Source organism: Bufo gargarizans, chromosome 2, assembly GCF_014858855.1.
Source record: "Bufo gargarizans isolate SCDJY-AF-19 chromosome 2, ASM1485885v1, whole genome shotgun sequence".
Lineage (NCBI taxonomy): Eukaryota > Metazoa > Chordata > Amphibia > Anura > Bufonidae > Bufo > Bufo gargarizans.
This window is the reverse complement of record NC_058081.1, coordinates 121,959,131-121,976,413: the sequence shown is the minus strand read 5'-3', so window position 1 is coordinate 121,976,413 and position 17,283 is coordinate 121,959,131. Positions and strand designations below refer to the sequence as shown.

Here is a 17,283-nt window from a genome sequence, read left to right as displayed (position 1 = left end):
ACCTCATCCGGCAAAAAAATTAGCCCCTACATAAGAAAATCATTTTAAAAAAAATATATAATATAGCTCTCAGAACATGGACACATTAAAACATTTTTTTTGTTTCAAAAATGCTATTATTGTGTTAAAGTGAAATAAATAAATAAATAAATAAATAAAAAAGCATACAAATAAAAAACTATAAAAACTGTGCAAAAACAACAAATGTTTTGGTCTCCTTGCCCCATAAAGTGTTATAATGAATGATCAAAAAATCATATGTACCCAAAAATAGTACCAATAAAACTGGCACCTTATCCCCTAGTTTCCAAAATGGGGTCACTTTTTGGGAGTTTCTACTGTAAGGGTGCATCAGGGAGGCTTCAAATGGGACATGGCATCTAAAAACCAGTTCAGCAAAATCTGCCTTCCAAAAACCATGTGGCGCTCCTTTTCTTCTGCGCCCTGCGGTGTTCCCTTACATCAGTTTATGACCACATGTGGTGTGTTTCTGTAAACCGCAGAATCAGAATAATAAATATTGAGTTTTGCTTGGCTGTTAACCCTCGATGTGTTAAAGAAAAAAAATTGATTAAAATGGAAAATATGCCAAAATAGTGAAATTTAAAAATGTGATCTCCAGTTTCCTTTAATTCTTGTTGAACACCTAAAGGGTTAACAAAGTTTGTACAATCAGTTTTAAGTAACTTGAGGGGTGTAGTTTCTACAATGGGGTCATTTATGGGGGTATCCACTATGTAAGCCCCACAAAGCGACTTCAGACCTGAACTGGTCCTTAAAAAGTGGGTTTGGGCAATTTTCTTAAAAATTTTAAGAATTGCTTCTAAAATTCTAAGCCTTCTAACGTCCTAAAAAAAAAAGAAAAAAATGACATATAGGCCTCTTGCACACAAACTATTTTTTTTTTACATTTACGTTCCGTTTTTTGTCTTCTGTATACGGAACCATTCATTTCAATGGGTCCGCAAAAAAATGGAAGGTACTCCGTATGCCTTCCGTTTCCGCATTTCCATATTTATGTTCCGTTCAAAGATAGAACATGTCTTATTAGTGTCCGCATAATGGACAAGCATAGTACTGTTCTATCAGGGCCAGCTGTTTTGTTCCGCAAAAAACGGAATGCATGCGGACATCATCCTTATTTTTTGCGGACTGCAAAATACTGAAAAAGCCATACGGTCGTGTGCAATAGGACTTACAAAATGATGCCAACATAAAGTAGACATATGGAGAATGTTAAGTAATAAATATTTTTATGAGGTATCACTTTCTGTTTTAAAAGCAGAGAAATAGAAATTTTGAACATTGCAAATTTTTCAAAATTTAGGTACAAATTGTCACGAGAAAACAATCTAAGAATGGCTTGGATAAGTAAAAGCATTCCAAAGATATTATGACATAAAGTGACATATGTCAGATTTGCTAAATTAGGCCTGGTCAGGTAGTGGGCAAATAGCCCGGATGTGAAGTGGTTAAAGGGGTTGTCCGGGATCAAGATTTTTTTTAAAAACCAGTTAAATCACTATTAATAGCGGTTTGAAGGTCCCCCCAGATGTTTTTAGGTATTTTTACACTTCAGCAGGGCTCCTACAGTCCCCCACTGATTGTTTACCTTTCTGTTTATGTGTCCGGTAACTTCCTGCCTCAATGCTTTCTGGGTCCCAGCGCAGCTAAACGCCTCCTTCCTTACTAAGAATGCGCCCTGCTCTGCGAGGGGCGTGGCTTAGCGCTGTGAGGGGCGTGGCTTAGCGCTTCTGTTGCCGCATAGTTACTGCCCCTCCATGCACTTGGAATAATTAGAGGCTGACGGTGACGTCACCGGGCTCCTTGTGAAGCGGAAGGAGAGGCTTCACTATGCAGAAAGGGACCCGGTACGTCACCGACTGTGATAGAAACTGCACTTCCGGCTGAAAATTTGTCAAGTGAAAAAGGGCCATCAGAAATGTCTGGTAAGGGAAGGACAGGCATGAATGTAATATTTAGGGGACCATTGTACATGTAGACCCATGTCCCCAATCCCGGACAACCCCTTTAAAGGTGAACATGTCTTACATGAAAAAAATTTGGGCAGTTACCAGATCGCAAAATCGTAAATATTTACAATGTCGTTTTTGTTGGGTTTTTTTACTCCAAAAAATAAAATGCAGCACATAAACCCAGCCTTACACACCTTCATATGAACAACAATATAACAGCACGGTGGTCGCATAACGCAACAACAGTTTGTACTAATTACACTTTTAGACATGTGCGCCACTAAAAAGCTTTATGAATAGTGAGAAATCCCAATGGACAGCTCATGAACGCACCACATTATAGCGGAAATGTTACAGTAATCAGCAAGTGTCTTTTGACAATAGGAAAATAAAACGCATCAATGAGAATGCCCAAGATACAGATCACATTGTTAATAGTGTCCCAACTCTGCCCAGGGCCAGAATGGAGGCAATCTATATAATAATATCAGTCCTATACGTGGAGGCAGTTGGTTGTCTTCAGTTCCGGAACGGAACGTTTTTTGGCCGGAGAAAATACCGCAGCATGCTGCGCTTTTTGCTCCGGCCAAAAATCCTGAACACTTGCCGCAAGGCCGGATCGTAAATGAAATCCGTCTTCAAATGCTTTCAGTACACTTGCGTTTTTCCGGATCCGGCGTGTAATTCCGGCAAGTGGAGTACACGATGGATCCGGACAACGCAAGTGTGAAAGAGGCCTAAGCCACATACACAAGGCCATACAGCATTCAGATCCAGGGCAGTGAAGGGGTTAATGACTACATTGCTGGTGGTCTATGGCAACAAATGGGTTTATTCCAGGAGCTCTGTTGGTCCCGGGTAATAAAAGGGTTTATAAAAAAAATTAAAAAAATTATTGTGGTCCTGGGCAATGAAGTATCTCATTTGGAATTGTTTTCCAGCTTCCCACTGCATTGTATGCAATATTAAAAGTGTGCCATTAAAGTACAACTTGTCTAGCAAAAGACAAGCCCTCATACGGCTATGTGAACGGAAAAATAAAAAAAAGTTATGGCGCCGGAAAGGCGGGGAGTAAAAAAACTAAAATGAAAAAACACAAATTGCTCAGTCAGGAAGGGGTTAAGTATGCCCTGAATATAAGAATGTATATGTGGATGCATTGCTTCCCGCCCCGGCAGCATTCATCTCCAGGGATGAACTTTAGTAAACTGTACATTAGGAAGCTTATTTACGTCCAGTGATCTTCCCTTCTGTTTAAGGCACCATTCGAAATCTGCTACGTCTGTGGCACATAGGAGCCCATGGACTCACGTGTCAGTTCATGTCATTCCAACAGTCCAGAATTTCCAATAATCTGGCAATTAAACAGTCCTGACAAATGTTACTACTTAGAGAAAAAAGGAGGAGTATAAGCAGCTCTAACTTCTTGTACCAGCTGTGGTTCGGTGCGCAACCCTTTCGACCTACCCCTGGTCATTTATCCAAATGTTACTACTTATCAGGACATCAAGTAGACAATTGGCTAGTCACATAAATGCAAGTGTCACACAAAAGATGCTATGGAAGATGTCGTACATTCGTGTCAATAAAGAAGTGAATGAAAACGCTTGGAGAGAACATGCTGATCCTTAATGTGTTAAAGGGGTTATCCTGTAATTTATATTGATGACCCATTCTCAGGATAGGTCATCAATATCAGATCGGTGGGGGTCCAACACCCGGGACCCTCACCGATCAGCTGTTAGAAGAGGCCAGGCACTCAGCGAGCACCGCAGCCTCATCCTAGGCCGTGTGACGTCACCATACATGGGTCACATGGCCTAGCTACAGCTAAGCCTCATTGAAGTGAATGGGGCTGAACTGCAATACCAAACACTGCCACTATACAATGTACGGCACTGTGCTTGGAGAGCTCTGGGGAGCCGACTCCCGACCTCTATGAGCTGTAGCTGCAGTCTGCGGCAGTTAAACCCTCAGGTGCTGCACCTAAGGGGTTAACTGCCACAGATCGCAGCTACCGCTCATAGAGGTCGGGAGCCGGCTATGTGATTCTGCAGCCAGCTCCCGCCTCCTGAATATGAATTAATGAGACAGTTAACTTCATTGGTGGCACAGTGCACCCCCCCCCCAACCCCAGTATTAAAGACACTGGTGGCGCTGTGTGCCCCCCCCCCCCACCCAAGCCCCCCAGTATTAATCATTGGTGGCAGTTCCGATTTTGTTACATCCGTTTTTCACTGACAGTCAAAAAAAACCGCCATGTGAAGAACCCCATAGACTAACATTGGTCTTAAAACAGACGTGTGATGGCCATTAAAAAAATGTCCATCACATTTCCGTTTTGTCGTGTGCACTTGTATAGGAGCGATCCGTCCCACTGAAATGAATGGGACGGCTTGGGTGTAATTACACCTGCTCACCACTGCAGATGCAACGGCTAGAAGGTAAACAGTGAAGAGGAGGCAGCGCTGACACGGTAAGCGCCTCCTCTTCAAACAGCTGATCGGCGGGGGTGCCAGGTGTCGGGCCCCAGCCGATCTGATATTGATGACCTATCCTGAGGATAGGCCATCAATAAATATAACTCGGACAACCCCCTTTAATGGGGGTCAAAACATACTGATGAAAAGATTTCCAAAGTTTATAATGAAAAAATAATAATACATTATATATATATATATATATATATATATATATATATATATATATATATATATATATATATATATATACACACACACACACACACACACACACACACACACTTATAATTTAATATACATAACCAACAAAATAAACATGTTCACAATTTTCATGTTATAAATTTAAAGCAAAGGAGGACACAAGGCACAGGTCCACTTAAACGGAACCTGTCACTCGGATTTTGTGTATAGAGCTGAGGACATGGGTTGCTAGATGGCCGGTAGCACATCCGCAATATCCAGTCCCCATAGCTCTGTGTGCTTTTATTGTGTAAAAAAAAAAAAAACGATTTGATACATATGGAAATTAGCCTGAGATGAGTCCTGTGTGAAGGAGCCCAGCAGTGTACGGCATCCTCAGAATCTCCTCCTTGCTCCTCGCCGTCAGAAAGCCAGAGCTCCATAATCTCGTGATGCGTGAGCTAGCGCATGTGCAGTTCCTTCCCTGAGGCTAATGACAGCACAGGGAAGGAACACTGACGACACTGCGCATGTGCTAGCTCACGCATTGCGAGATTACGGCTCTAGCTTTCTGACGTCGGGGAGCAAGGAGGAGATTCTGAGGATGCGGGGCGGTGCTGGGCTCCTTCACACAGGACTCATCTCAGGGACAGGACTCCTCATCTCAGGGACAGGACTCCTCATCTCAGGGACAGGACTCCTCATCTCAGGTTAATTTGCATATGTATCAAATCATTTTTTTTTACACAATAAAAGCACACAGAGCTATGGGGACTGGGTATTGCGGATGTGCTAGCGGCCATCTAGCAACCCATGTCCTCAGCTCTATACCCAAAATCCCGGTGACAGGTTCCCTTTAACTGACCCACCGAATCTCCTGAACAGATCTGTAGTACACACATATACTCCCGTCCACTCCCATTACCACCCGTAGATCAGTAGGTTACTCAGCAGTGATGTCCATCTCTATCCACATCTTTTCAAATTTGATTGGAGTAAGTTTTGAACTAATTCAGATTTTACATTTGCACCATGGGAGTAATGACACTGGTAGCAGGTGTAACAGCTGCTCTAAGGCACCACAGCTAAAGGGGTCCTCCGTCCACCTCCACTCAGTCCGGAGGACCACTGCAGATAATGGAGTGTGTGCAGGACGAGGGGAGAGGCAGAGGACAGCGTGAGGAAGAGACCAGAATAATTTCAGATCTAGAACTCGGTTGCTTCAGTTGGAGGTCAGGGCATCTTGGTTCTATGTTTTGCTATTGAGACCCCATGGCCCCTGGGAATTGGTCTCATGCACATGACAGCTCTTTTGGTCCCCGTCCGATCCGCATTTTTGGCCGATCACACACGGACCCTTTCGTTTATACGGGTCCGCAAAACATATCATGTCATGTGTGCTGCCCACTTCCGGGCGGTAGTTCCTCAAATTATAGAACATGTCCTATTTTTGTCCATTTCGTGGACAAGAATAGGCATTTCTATTACAGGGACCGAGGAAACTGCGGGATGCACACTGCGGTATCCATTTTCAGATCTGCAGTTTTCGGACCACAAAATTCATACAGTTGTGTGCATAAGGCCTTAACGCTTTTGACAACATCTGCCTCACATTTACTGTATCTGCTGTACTTTAAAGATGGCGCCTGCATCGGAGCAGAACGAGCACCAAAGCTGCCAGGTGCCTGCTGTTTCACGCAGGAATCACTCAGGGCTAATGTCTGTGATTGGCGATAACGCTGATCGCAAACATTTAACTCCTCAGGTACTGTAATCAAATGTGACCACAGCATATAAGAACAGGGAAGGCATTCCTTAGGGATAATAGGCCTGAGCCCGTAAAAGGCTGCCAGGTCCATTAGAGACATATTCCAATGTAGGCCTGCAGATGGCAGCACTGCATTGGAATATACTCAACTTTCCACACACTGTATAAAATGACATTACAGTGGAAAAGGCTATCTGACTATTTCAGGTTCATGTCCCCTGGGGAGTCTAAAAGGGTGTTAAAGAAAGGAAAACAAAACATCGAAGGCATCACCGCGTCCCAAAAAGCCTGTACTATTAAAATATAACAATATTTATGCCACACAGCAAACTGTGAAAAAGAAAGGGGAAAAAAAAAAAAAAATCTAAATGCCCGATTTTTGGCACCACCTCCCCCAAAAATTTTATTAGGCCCCCTGCACACGAACGTGTGTGACCCGTGCCCGTGCTGTGGGCCGCAATGCACGATCGCCGGCCGTAGGTCAGACGCATCGGATCGCGGACCCATTCACTTGAATGGGTCCGCGATCTGCCCGTTCCGCAAAAAGATAGAACATGTCCTATCTTTTTGCGGAACGGAAGTACGGTACGCAACCCCACGGAGGGGTCCTGTTCCGTGCGGCCATTCCTCAATTCCGGATTTGCGGACCCATTGAAGTGAATGTGTTCAGGGGACCAAAAAGTCATACACACCCCGAAATAGTATCAATGAAAAGTACAGGTCGCCCCACAAAAAAAGGGGGCCCTCACACAGCTCTGTAGACAAATATGAAACATGTGGGTCAAAATATGCTGATGAAAAGATTTCCAAAGTTTAAAAAAATAAAATAAAATTCAGCATTAAAACACAAGGAAAACTATATAAATGTGGTATCGCTGTAATCGTAATGACCCAGAGAACGATGAGCACAGGTCGGTTTTACCGCATAGGGAACGTCATAGGAATCGCCGTTTTTTTTCCCCCAATTCCACCCCATTTTCTCACAACATTGTAGACAGCAGTAGATGGTGCCATTAGAAAGCACAAAACACAAGCCCTCGTAGGGATATGTGAATAAGCATTATGGCTCCGAGCAGGTTCGGACTGGCCCACAGGGGTACAGGGGAATTCCCCGGAGGGCCCCTAGTCTCCCACCCCCTGTACACACATTAGATTTAGTACACTACAGACATATATTCAACGTACAGCACCTCAACCAGCCTATGTTCATATAAAAAACTTGTTAGATTATTTAATATATTTGAATGTATCAGTACAGTGGGCCCCCAAAATGAATTTCACTGGGGGTCCCTAGGTACCCCAGTCCGACACTGGCTCCGAGAAGGCAGAGAGTGAAAAACGGAAAACGCAAAAACAGAAAATGGTTATTATTATCTCTGGTCACCATCAAAGCAACTTCTACCATAGGACTGCTGCCACTGGCCTCGGCATTGCCCAGCACATCTGGACATATGGCATGTGACTGGCACTGTTATACCAGCTGGCTGCAGGTGACTGACCAAGGCAAGTTAGCAGACTGCTGCAGAAGTTTGCACCCCCTCCCTGCAGGCGGCACGGCCGGTACCTGAATATCTTGACGATGAGGCAGGCGATGAGGAAGGTGCTGAAGCCGCACACGAAGATGAAGACGCTCTTGATGGTGGGCATGTACTGCCCTATGTTGTTGAAGCGGGTCACCCTGGCAGTGTCGTTGCCCTGTGTGTCCGGAGTGTGCACGGTGCCATTCCCGGAGGCTGGGGGTTCCTCCTGCTCCCGCCGGTACACTGCGCTGCCCAGGGCGGCACACAGCAGCAGCAGGCTCACACAGCAGCTCGGCAGCAAGCCTCTCATCTTCTGCGCCCCCTGAGACGTGCCCGCACTGCCCGGGCTCCCGGCTGACGATCCTGCGCTCCGCACACTGCAGGAAATAGGAGCTGCAAACCGGAAGGGTTTTTACACCACGTTGCAGTGAATCATTTGATGAGGGGCACAGGGGAGGGCTGAGGAGAAGAGGGCACTGCCAGGGTTCCCCCAGGAAAGGCAGCAGCGCCACCAGGATCACTACTACCACCAGCAGAATCACTACTACTACCAGCAGAATCACTATCACCACCAGAATCACTACTACCACCAGCAGAATCACTACCCCACATCAAAATTACTACTACCACCACAAGAATCACTATTACCACTACCAGCACAATCACTACTACCACCACCAGGATCACTACTACTACCAGCAGAATCACTACTACCACCAGCAGAATCACTACTACCACACCAGAATTACTACTATCACCACCAGAATCACTATTACCACTACCAGCACAATCACTACTACCACCACCAGGATCAGTAGTACCACCAGCACAATCACTAGACCAACCAGCACAATCACTACTACCACCACTAGACTGCACAGTACTGATATTATTGCAGCCACTGATTATAAATCTACTTCCTGCTAATATTCTTTATTCAGGTGGGGGGGGGGTCATTTATCAAAATGGGATTTTGTCTTTTTCTTTTGAGTGTCTGCTTTGTTTGATTGGTTGAAACAAATTTACAATTAGTCGCACGCCATTTTTAAAAATTTGTTGGATTTTAAAAAGTTCTAGATTTGTCAGGGTCCTCTTTCACACTTGCGTTGTCCGGATCCGGCGTGTACTCCACTTGCCGGAATTACACGCCGGATCCGGAAAAACGCAAGTGTACTGAAAGCATTTGAAGACGGATCCGTCTTCAAAATGCTTTCAGTGTTACTATGGCACCCAGGATGCTATTAAAGTCCTGGTTGCCATAGTAGGAGCGGGGAGCGGCATACTTACCATCCGTGCGGCTCCCGTGGCGCTCCAGAATGACGTCAGAGCGCCCCATGCGCATGGATCATGTGATCCATGCGATCACGTCATCCATGCGCTTGGGGCGCCCTGACGTCACTCTGGAGCGCCCCGGGAGACGCACAGATGGTAAGTATGCTGCTCCCCCGCTCCCCACTACACTTTACCATGGCTGCCAGGACTTTAGCGTCCCGGCAGCCATGATAACCATTGAGAAAAAGCTAAACGTCGCATCCGGCAATGCGCCGAAACGACGTTTAGCTTAAGGCCGGATCCGGATCAATGCCTTTCAATGGGCATTAATTCCGGATCCGGGCTTGCGGCAAGTGTTCCGGATTTTTGGCCGGAGCAAAAAGCGCAGCATGCTGCGCTATTTGCTGCGGCCAAAAAACGTTCCGTTCCGGAACGGAAGACATCCTGATGCAGCCTGAAGGACGGACTGTCCATTCAGAATGCATTAGGATAATCCTGATCAGTATTCTTCCGGCATAGAGCCCCGACGACGGAACTCTATGCCGGAAGAAAAGAACGCAGGTGTGAAAGAGCCCTAAAGTCAAGTCATATTTGTTACAATGGCTTCGTCAGTTTCTACGCCATCAGGAGACTGACACTTTTTGTGACTTGATAAATTTGGCTTAAAAAGGTAGCTCCGCCCACAAAACATAGATACCCCTTAGCAGACGCACACTTAGGCCTCCTGCACACGAACGTATTTGTTCTGTTCCATGCAATTTGCGGTCCCTAATGCACAAGCAAACCTCCGTGCGGCCACCGGGACGGATCCAGACCCATTCCGCAAAAAGATAGAGCAAGACGGAAGTACGGAACGGAACCCCACAGAAGCACTCCGTAGTGCTTCTGTAGTGTTCCATTCCTTGCTACCATTCCGCATCTCCGGATTTGCGGACCCATTCAAGTCAATGGGTCCACATCTGTGATACGGAATGCACACGGAACGGTGCCTGTGTATTGCGTTTCCGTATATGCGATCCACAATATGGCAACGGGACACCTACGTTTATGTGCAGGAGGCCTTTTGGGGAATGATGCAGACCACCCTAAAAATGACGCTAAATAAGTCATAAGGCCTCACGCACATTACTGTATATTCGGTCCACATCCGATCAGCATTTTTTGTGGATCACACGCGGACCCATTCATTTCTACAGGTTCACAAAAATTGTTAACAGCACACAGATGTCATCCATGTGCTGTTCTTATCCGTGCGGCCATTCTGCAAACTATAGAACATGTCCTATTGTCCGTTTTGCAGATAAGAATAGGCATTGGGCCTGCAGAAAGATAATGGGGGCATATCCTAGCGATATGCCCCCATTGTCTATGATGAGACCACCGCTTTAAAGGGATGTCTCACTTCAGCAAATAGCATTTATTATGTGGAGGAAGTTAATACCAGGCACTTACTAATGTATTGTGATTATCCATGTTGTCTCCTTTGCTGGCTGGAGTAATTTTTCCATCACATTATACACTGCTCGTTTCCATGGTTACAACCACCTGTAATCCAGCAGAGGTGGCTGTGCTTGCACACTATAGGAAAAAGCACTGGCCTACGCCTACTCCCACCGACCCGACCGCCAGAGAGGCCAGCGCTTTTTCCTATAATGTGCAAGCATGACCATGACTGATGGATTTCAGGGTGGTTGTAACCATGGAAACGAGCAGTGTATAATGTGATGGAAAAAATGGGTCCAGCCAGCAAAGGCAGCAATATGGACAATCACAATATATTAGTAAGTGCCTTATATTAACTTCCGGTACATAATAAATGCTATTTGCTGAAGTAAGACACCCCTTTAAGGCCTCTTTCACACGAGCGAGTTTTCTATCCTGTTGTGTGTAGTGAACCCGGACTAAATCCTGACCCATTCATTTCAATGGATACATGCACATCAGCTGCTTTTTTTCATCATCTTTGTGTTAAGGAAAAATCGTGCTTGTACACTATAGAGAAAAAGCGCTGGCCTCTCTGGTGGCTGGGACCATAGGAGCGCACATAGACCGGTACTTTTTCCTATAGTGTTGAAGCACAGCCATTAATGCTGGACTGCAAGGTGGTCGTAACCATGAAAACGAGAAGTGTATAATGTGATGGAAAAAATGGATCCAGCCAGCAAAGGCAGCAATATGGACAATCACAATATATTAGTAAGTGCCTTATATTAACGTTCTCTACATGATAAACGGCATTTGCTGAAGTGAGACACCCCTTTAAAGGGTTTCTATCACCTCGTTTTGACATAATTAGCTATCAGACACTAGCGATCCGCTATTGTCTGCTCTACCAAACAATGCTATTATAATACCTTTGTGTGCAGCCATTTGCCTAAAAAACAAACTTTTATCAATATGCTAATGAGCCTCTAGGGGCAGTTTAATATGACAAAAAGAACCATAATGCTTATATGCAGGGTCAGACTAGGGCTCCTTGGGGCCCAGCCTCCATCACTATAAGGGTCCATTCACACACCCGTGTGTGTTTCGCGGATCCGCAAAACACGGACAGCGGCAATGTGCGTTCCGCATTTTGCGGACCGCACATTGTTCTATTTTTTTTCAGGATCGGAATTGTGGACCCGGAAGTGCGGGTCCACAATTCCGGATCGGGGCCGCACGTCGCGGATGTGTGAATAGATCGGCAGAGGTCTGACTCCCAGCACAGTGCCGAACATTTGATGGAGGCTGTGCTTGGTCTAGGTCTAGGAAGAAGACTAAGCGCACTTGGAACGCAGCAGCCTCTTCGTACAGCTGATCAGCCGGGGGTCCGGGGAATCAGATATTAATGACCTTTCCTGAGGCCAGGCCGTCATTATGTAAATCCTAGAAGACCTCTTTAAGCAGTCTAGCAGGGGGAGCGCTCAGTAAATAGACATGTCTTACTAATTTACACATAATATCACAACAATGAAAACTATTGTACCAGGACAAATGAGGGAACGCTCCGGAGACAGACATCTTCACACTGCTCTTAGTTAACTGTGGTTTTTGACATATTTTAGTGACATAAAATTTGAAGCAATCAGCTACACAGCTCATAAATCAAGTTTTAAAATAGCACGCTTGTTCTTTCATGTCGCCATATTTTCCAGTTGGTATAATTACTGTTATTTTTAACACACTTGGATCACGCATAATTTTCTTGACTGGGAATCAGGAGTTTTTCTTAAAAACTAAACAGAAAAATGATATGTGTATTTAAAAAATATATTCTATAACTTAAAGGGGATCCATCAGGGGTGGATTCGCCATAGACCTTACAGGGAAACTTGCCGGTGTGCCGATTCCCAGGGGGCCGCCTGATCTCTCCAGTGCAATTTTTGTGCAGTATTTTGTGATGGACTGTGGTATTTAGCTCTGTTGGGGTGGTATAATGAAAGGGGCTGTGCCAGTAATTGGCGTTTGCCCATCATGGTGTCATTGAGACATATAATATGTCTTGTTGGTGGCCATGTCTCTCTACCCCCTCTGCCCCCCTTTTTTCTCTCCTTTTCCCGCCATTTATTTCTCCTCAGGTAAAAACTGTGGTAAGCCGGCAGCTGAAGTAAAGGTGATTGGCAGAAAAGGGTTGCTGACCAGTTGCTGGGCAAAGGGCTATTTTTAACTGGACAATGGATTGGTCAAGGGCAAGTTTCGGCAGGAACGAAGGAGTATTTATAGAAGACTCTCACCATTGGAAGCTCTGTCAGCGGCTGAAGAGTGAAGAAAGAAGATCGTGTGACACTCTGCGGGTCAAGCGGCAGTGACGGCGGCAGCTTCAGCGGCGGACAAAGTGGCGGCGTAGAAGCGGTGGTTCAAAGGAATATCGGAGGAAGAATCCTGGAAGAAGAAAGTATCGCCGGCGGTCAGAAGAAGCGGAGCCTCACCCGAGTGAAGAATTGATCCCGGCGACCGGAAGATCCGGGGAGTCATGGAAGCTCTGCTCAGCCAGCTCCTTGAAAGAGCTAAAACCTGTGGTGGCGAGGAGTGGCTTCAGAGATGTCTAGCTGATGCAGTTCCTGTGCTTCCTGACCTGGGTCCTTCGGAAGTGGCAGCCGCGGACGCAGGCGGCGAGAGTCAAGCAGAAGAGCGGCAGTTAGCGGAGGTCAGAGAGGAACAGCGCATGCGTGGCCGGCGTAATCCAGGAAGCAGTGCGGCTGCCAGAAATACGTCATCAGGAGGCGACGACCCGTTCAGCAAAAAGGCAGAAGAGGCCCAGGATCCGATATTCGCCATCAAGGGAGCAAAGTAGAGGCGGGTGCCAGCGTCCCCCCGTCCCCCCCCCAGGCAGGCGAGTTCGCAGCCTGAGGTTGTGGAGATAGCTAGGCTGCTAGCTGAAGATTCGTCAGGAGGACAAGAAATGGGTGAGAGCTCTGGTGGGCAGGCATTGCTGCCTACTAAAAATTTGTTTAATTTTAATGATGGTGTTTCATTTTCACAGGGATTAGCCAAGGTTTTTTCTGACTTGGCTAGTGGAGCAGCAGATGGTATTGTTTCGGCTTCACCCTCGCCGGCAGTGGTGTGGACTGACCGGCCCTCAGCTGCGACAATTGTTGCACCTGCTGGGGGCAGGCCGGTTTTGGCCAGTGCGGCAGGGGTGGCTGAAACTTGTTTTAAAGAGGTTTTAGCGTGTGAGATGTCACCGTTAGGGTTTCATCTGTCTAATTCAGTTAGGGAAAAAATTTGGCGTATGGAGTATATTGACATTTTGTCATTGCTCCCGTCGTCAAAAGAAGTTTTTAAATCAGATAAGAAAATTCAGGATAAGACAAAGGAAGATAGAAGGAGAAGTGCCCCCTAGATCCTTCAACAATTGGCTTCAAGCCTTTTGCATTTATGCATCAATATTGGGAGTTAAGCATCCGCAATATTGTTCAGGTTTGTTTCAGCATATTGGAAGCATACCGCAATTTCGGCGGTATGTCATGGTTTCAGTATGATGAGACATTTAGGCAGAAGTTAGCAGTCCATCCATCTTTGAAATGGGGTGTTAAAGACGTGGGTCTGTGGTTAAGTCTAATGCTTCCGCAGAAACCGAGTGGAGGGTTTAGGCAGTATGTGAATCCGTCTCAGAATGTGATAAAGAAAAGACTATGTTTTGCATTCAATGAGTCGGCATGCAAGTGGTTAAATTCATGTAAATATAAGCACGAGTGTTCGGTCTGTTTGGGTCCTCATCCCATGTTTCGTTGTTTCAGGGCCCCAGCAGGCTGTTAGCACGCGTGAATTTAAAAAAAGCAGTGACACCAGTGAATTTGGAAAACATGTTCCCATGGCTCGACATCTACCCAAATCAGGAGAAGGCGGAGTTAATTCGTAAGGGTTTTGAGAATGGTTTCTTAGTTCCTAAGTTTAAAGGTACAGGGTGTAGGTGGATAGAGAATCTAAGCTCAGTTAATGTGAATATGGAGATAGTTCGGTCAAAGATACAGAAAGAAGTGGTGGCTGGTAGAGTTGCTGGACCATTTGTTCAGCCGCCATTTAAAGATTTTCGGATATCTCCGTTGGGTTTGATTCCTAAAAAAAACAACTAATGAATTCCGTTTAATTCATCATTTGTCATTTCCAGAGAAACATTCCTTGAATGATAAGTTAAATAGGGAATTATGTTCAGTTTCTTATAGTTCATTTGATGAAGCTGTATGTTTGTTAAACAAATTTGGAAAAAATTGTTTAGTGGCAAAAGCTGATATTAAGGCTACTTTCACACTAGCGTTCGATCGGATCCGTTCTGAACGGATCCGATCATATTAATGCAGACGAAGGCTCCGTTCAGAACGGATCCGTCTGCATTAAAATGGCAAAAAAAAGCTAAGTGTGAAAATAGCCTCGGACGGATCCGTCCAGACTTTCAATGTAAAGTCAATGGGGGACGGATCCGCTTGAAGATTGAGCCATATTGTGGCATCTTCAAACGGATCCGTCCCCATTGACTTACATTGTAAGTCTGGACGGATCCGCACGCCTCCGCACGGCCAGGCGGACACCCGAACGCTGCAAGCAGCGTTCAGCTGTCCGCCTGTCCGTGCGGAGGCGAGCGGAGCGGAGGCTGAACGCCGCCAGACTGATGCAGTCTGAGCGGATCCGCTCCATTCAGACTGCATCAGGGCTGGACGGCTGCGTTCGGGTCCGCTCGTGAGCCCCTTCAAACGGAGCTCACGAGCGGACACCCGAACGCTAGTGTGAAAGCAGCCTAAGTCGGCGTTTAGATTGTGACCGGTCTGTCCAGAAGGTTTCAATTCCTTGGGTTTTTAGTTTGAAGGGTTTTATTATTTTGATAAATGTTTACCGATAGGCTTTTCGTTATCTTGTTCGTATTTTGAGTAATTTTCGTCATTTGTTCATTGGGTTACTATGTTTTCAGTTAATAGTGGTGGTTTGCTACATTATTTAGACGATTTTTTGTTTATAGGTGCTGCTGAGTCGGATAGTTCTGAATCGTTTTATGGAAGTTTGTGGGTGTTTTGGCATTCCCTTAGCTGAAGAGAAAACGGTGTTACCATGTAGGGTAATAGAATTTTTAGGAATAACTATCGATACGGTAGCAATGGAGTTCAGGTTTCCAGTAGAGAAAGTGCAAAAAATGTTAGAGCTTATCAAGCGTATGTCAACAGTTAAGAAAACTACTCTGCAGAGTTTATTAGGACTGTTTCTATTTGCTTCTAAAGTAATTCCTATTGGTATAGTATTTTCTAGAAGGCTATATATGGCAACTAGAGGTGTTATATCTCCGTTTGCGCATATCAGGTTGAATAAAGCTTTGAAGGATGATTTAAGTATCTGGGAGGAATTTTTGATTCATTTTAATGGGACTAGTATTTGGCAAAAAGATTTAATTGAAGCCGAGGCGTTGGTCCTTGTAACAGATGCGTCAGGTTCATGGGGATACGGAGCATTTTTTAGTGGACAGTGGTCTGCGGAACCATGGCATGAGTCTTGGAAGAGCAGGGAGGTTATAAAAAATTTGGTGTTGGAGTTATTTCCGTTAGTGGTGTCTTTGGTAATATGTGGTCAGGTGTTAGCAAATAGGAGAGTTTTAGTATATACAGATAATAGAGTATTATTTGCGGTTAATTGTCTGTCATCAAATAATAAGCAAGTAGTGAAGTTACTCCATTTTATAGTACAGTGCTGTTTGAATAAGAATATATGGTTGAAAGCTAAATATATTCCTGGTAAGACGAATGTAATAGAGGATGCCTCTTCTCGCGCACAGTGGGAGAAGTTTTACGCCTTGGTTCCGAATGCAGAGAAAGAAGGGATTCCGTGTCCGGTTTACCTGTGGAGTCTAATATGGCATTGATGTTTATGCAGATACGAAACTCGCTGGCGCCTAATACGTGGAGGGGGTATGAGCAGGCTTGGAAGAAATGGTTAGTATTTTGCAAAAATAATAATATAAATGTGTTTGAAGGTAACTGTCACGACTGTGACTGATCCAGACAGGTCTGGGAGGAGAAGGTCGCAGCGACTTGCTACTCGCGATAGCTTGTGAGTTTGCTCCGTGGTTCAGGGTATGTCATCCGGGTTTTGCCTTGTGAACCTTTTTGTCCTGACTGGGAGTTTGTAGGCATCCTTCTCAGGTGAGTCCTGTCTGCCACTCCCAGCTACTATATTAGTTTCAGTTTCACTTGCAGTCATTGCCAGATATAGTCCTTACTTCCAGTGCTATTCTGACCTTTGAAGGAGATCGTTTGACCGTATTGCTGTGGTGCTCTGGTCTGGCGTGGACTGTCGTTATTGGGATCACCTTCTCTGCTCGTGACTGGATAAGTCTATCTCTGCTGGAGATTGTTTGTTGCTGTCTTCCCCTGTTGTTCTCCTAGACATGAGTGATGGTGACTAGTGCTCCCATCTGCCTTTCCCCAGTCTAGTCTTGCTAGGGTGACTGAGGGTTTAGGCATCCTGCTCGCCGCACGCGTTCACACCCCGTCTAGGGTATCAGGGCAGACAGGTGCCAGCTTAGGGTTAGTCAGGGGTGGCCATTCTATTTCCCATCTGTAGATAAGGGTCCCCCTTCCCCTCCGTCTGGTACGACACGACTGCTGCTGGGATAGCGG

General features: G+C 45.5%; 1 protein-coding gene across 1 annotated transcript in view; it reads right to left on the bottom strand.

Annotated features, from left to right (window-relative positions):
• Positions 1 to 8,471, bottom strand: part of FAM174B (family with sequence similarity 174 member B) — a 64,704-nt gene extending 56,233 nt beyond the window's left edge. Inside the window, exon 1 of the mRNA XM_044283197.1 lies at positions 7,972 to 8,471. Coding sequence (XP_044139132.1) covers positions 7,972 to 8,237 — 266 coding nt within the window. The 5' untranslated portion in view covers positions 8,238 to 8,471. The remainder of the gene's footprint in view (positions 1 to 7,971) is intronic.
• Between the last annotated feature and the right edge of the window lie 8,812 nt (positions 8,472 to 17,283).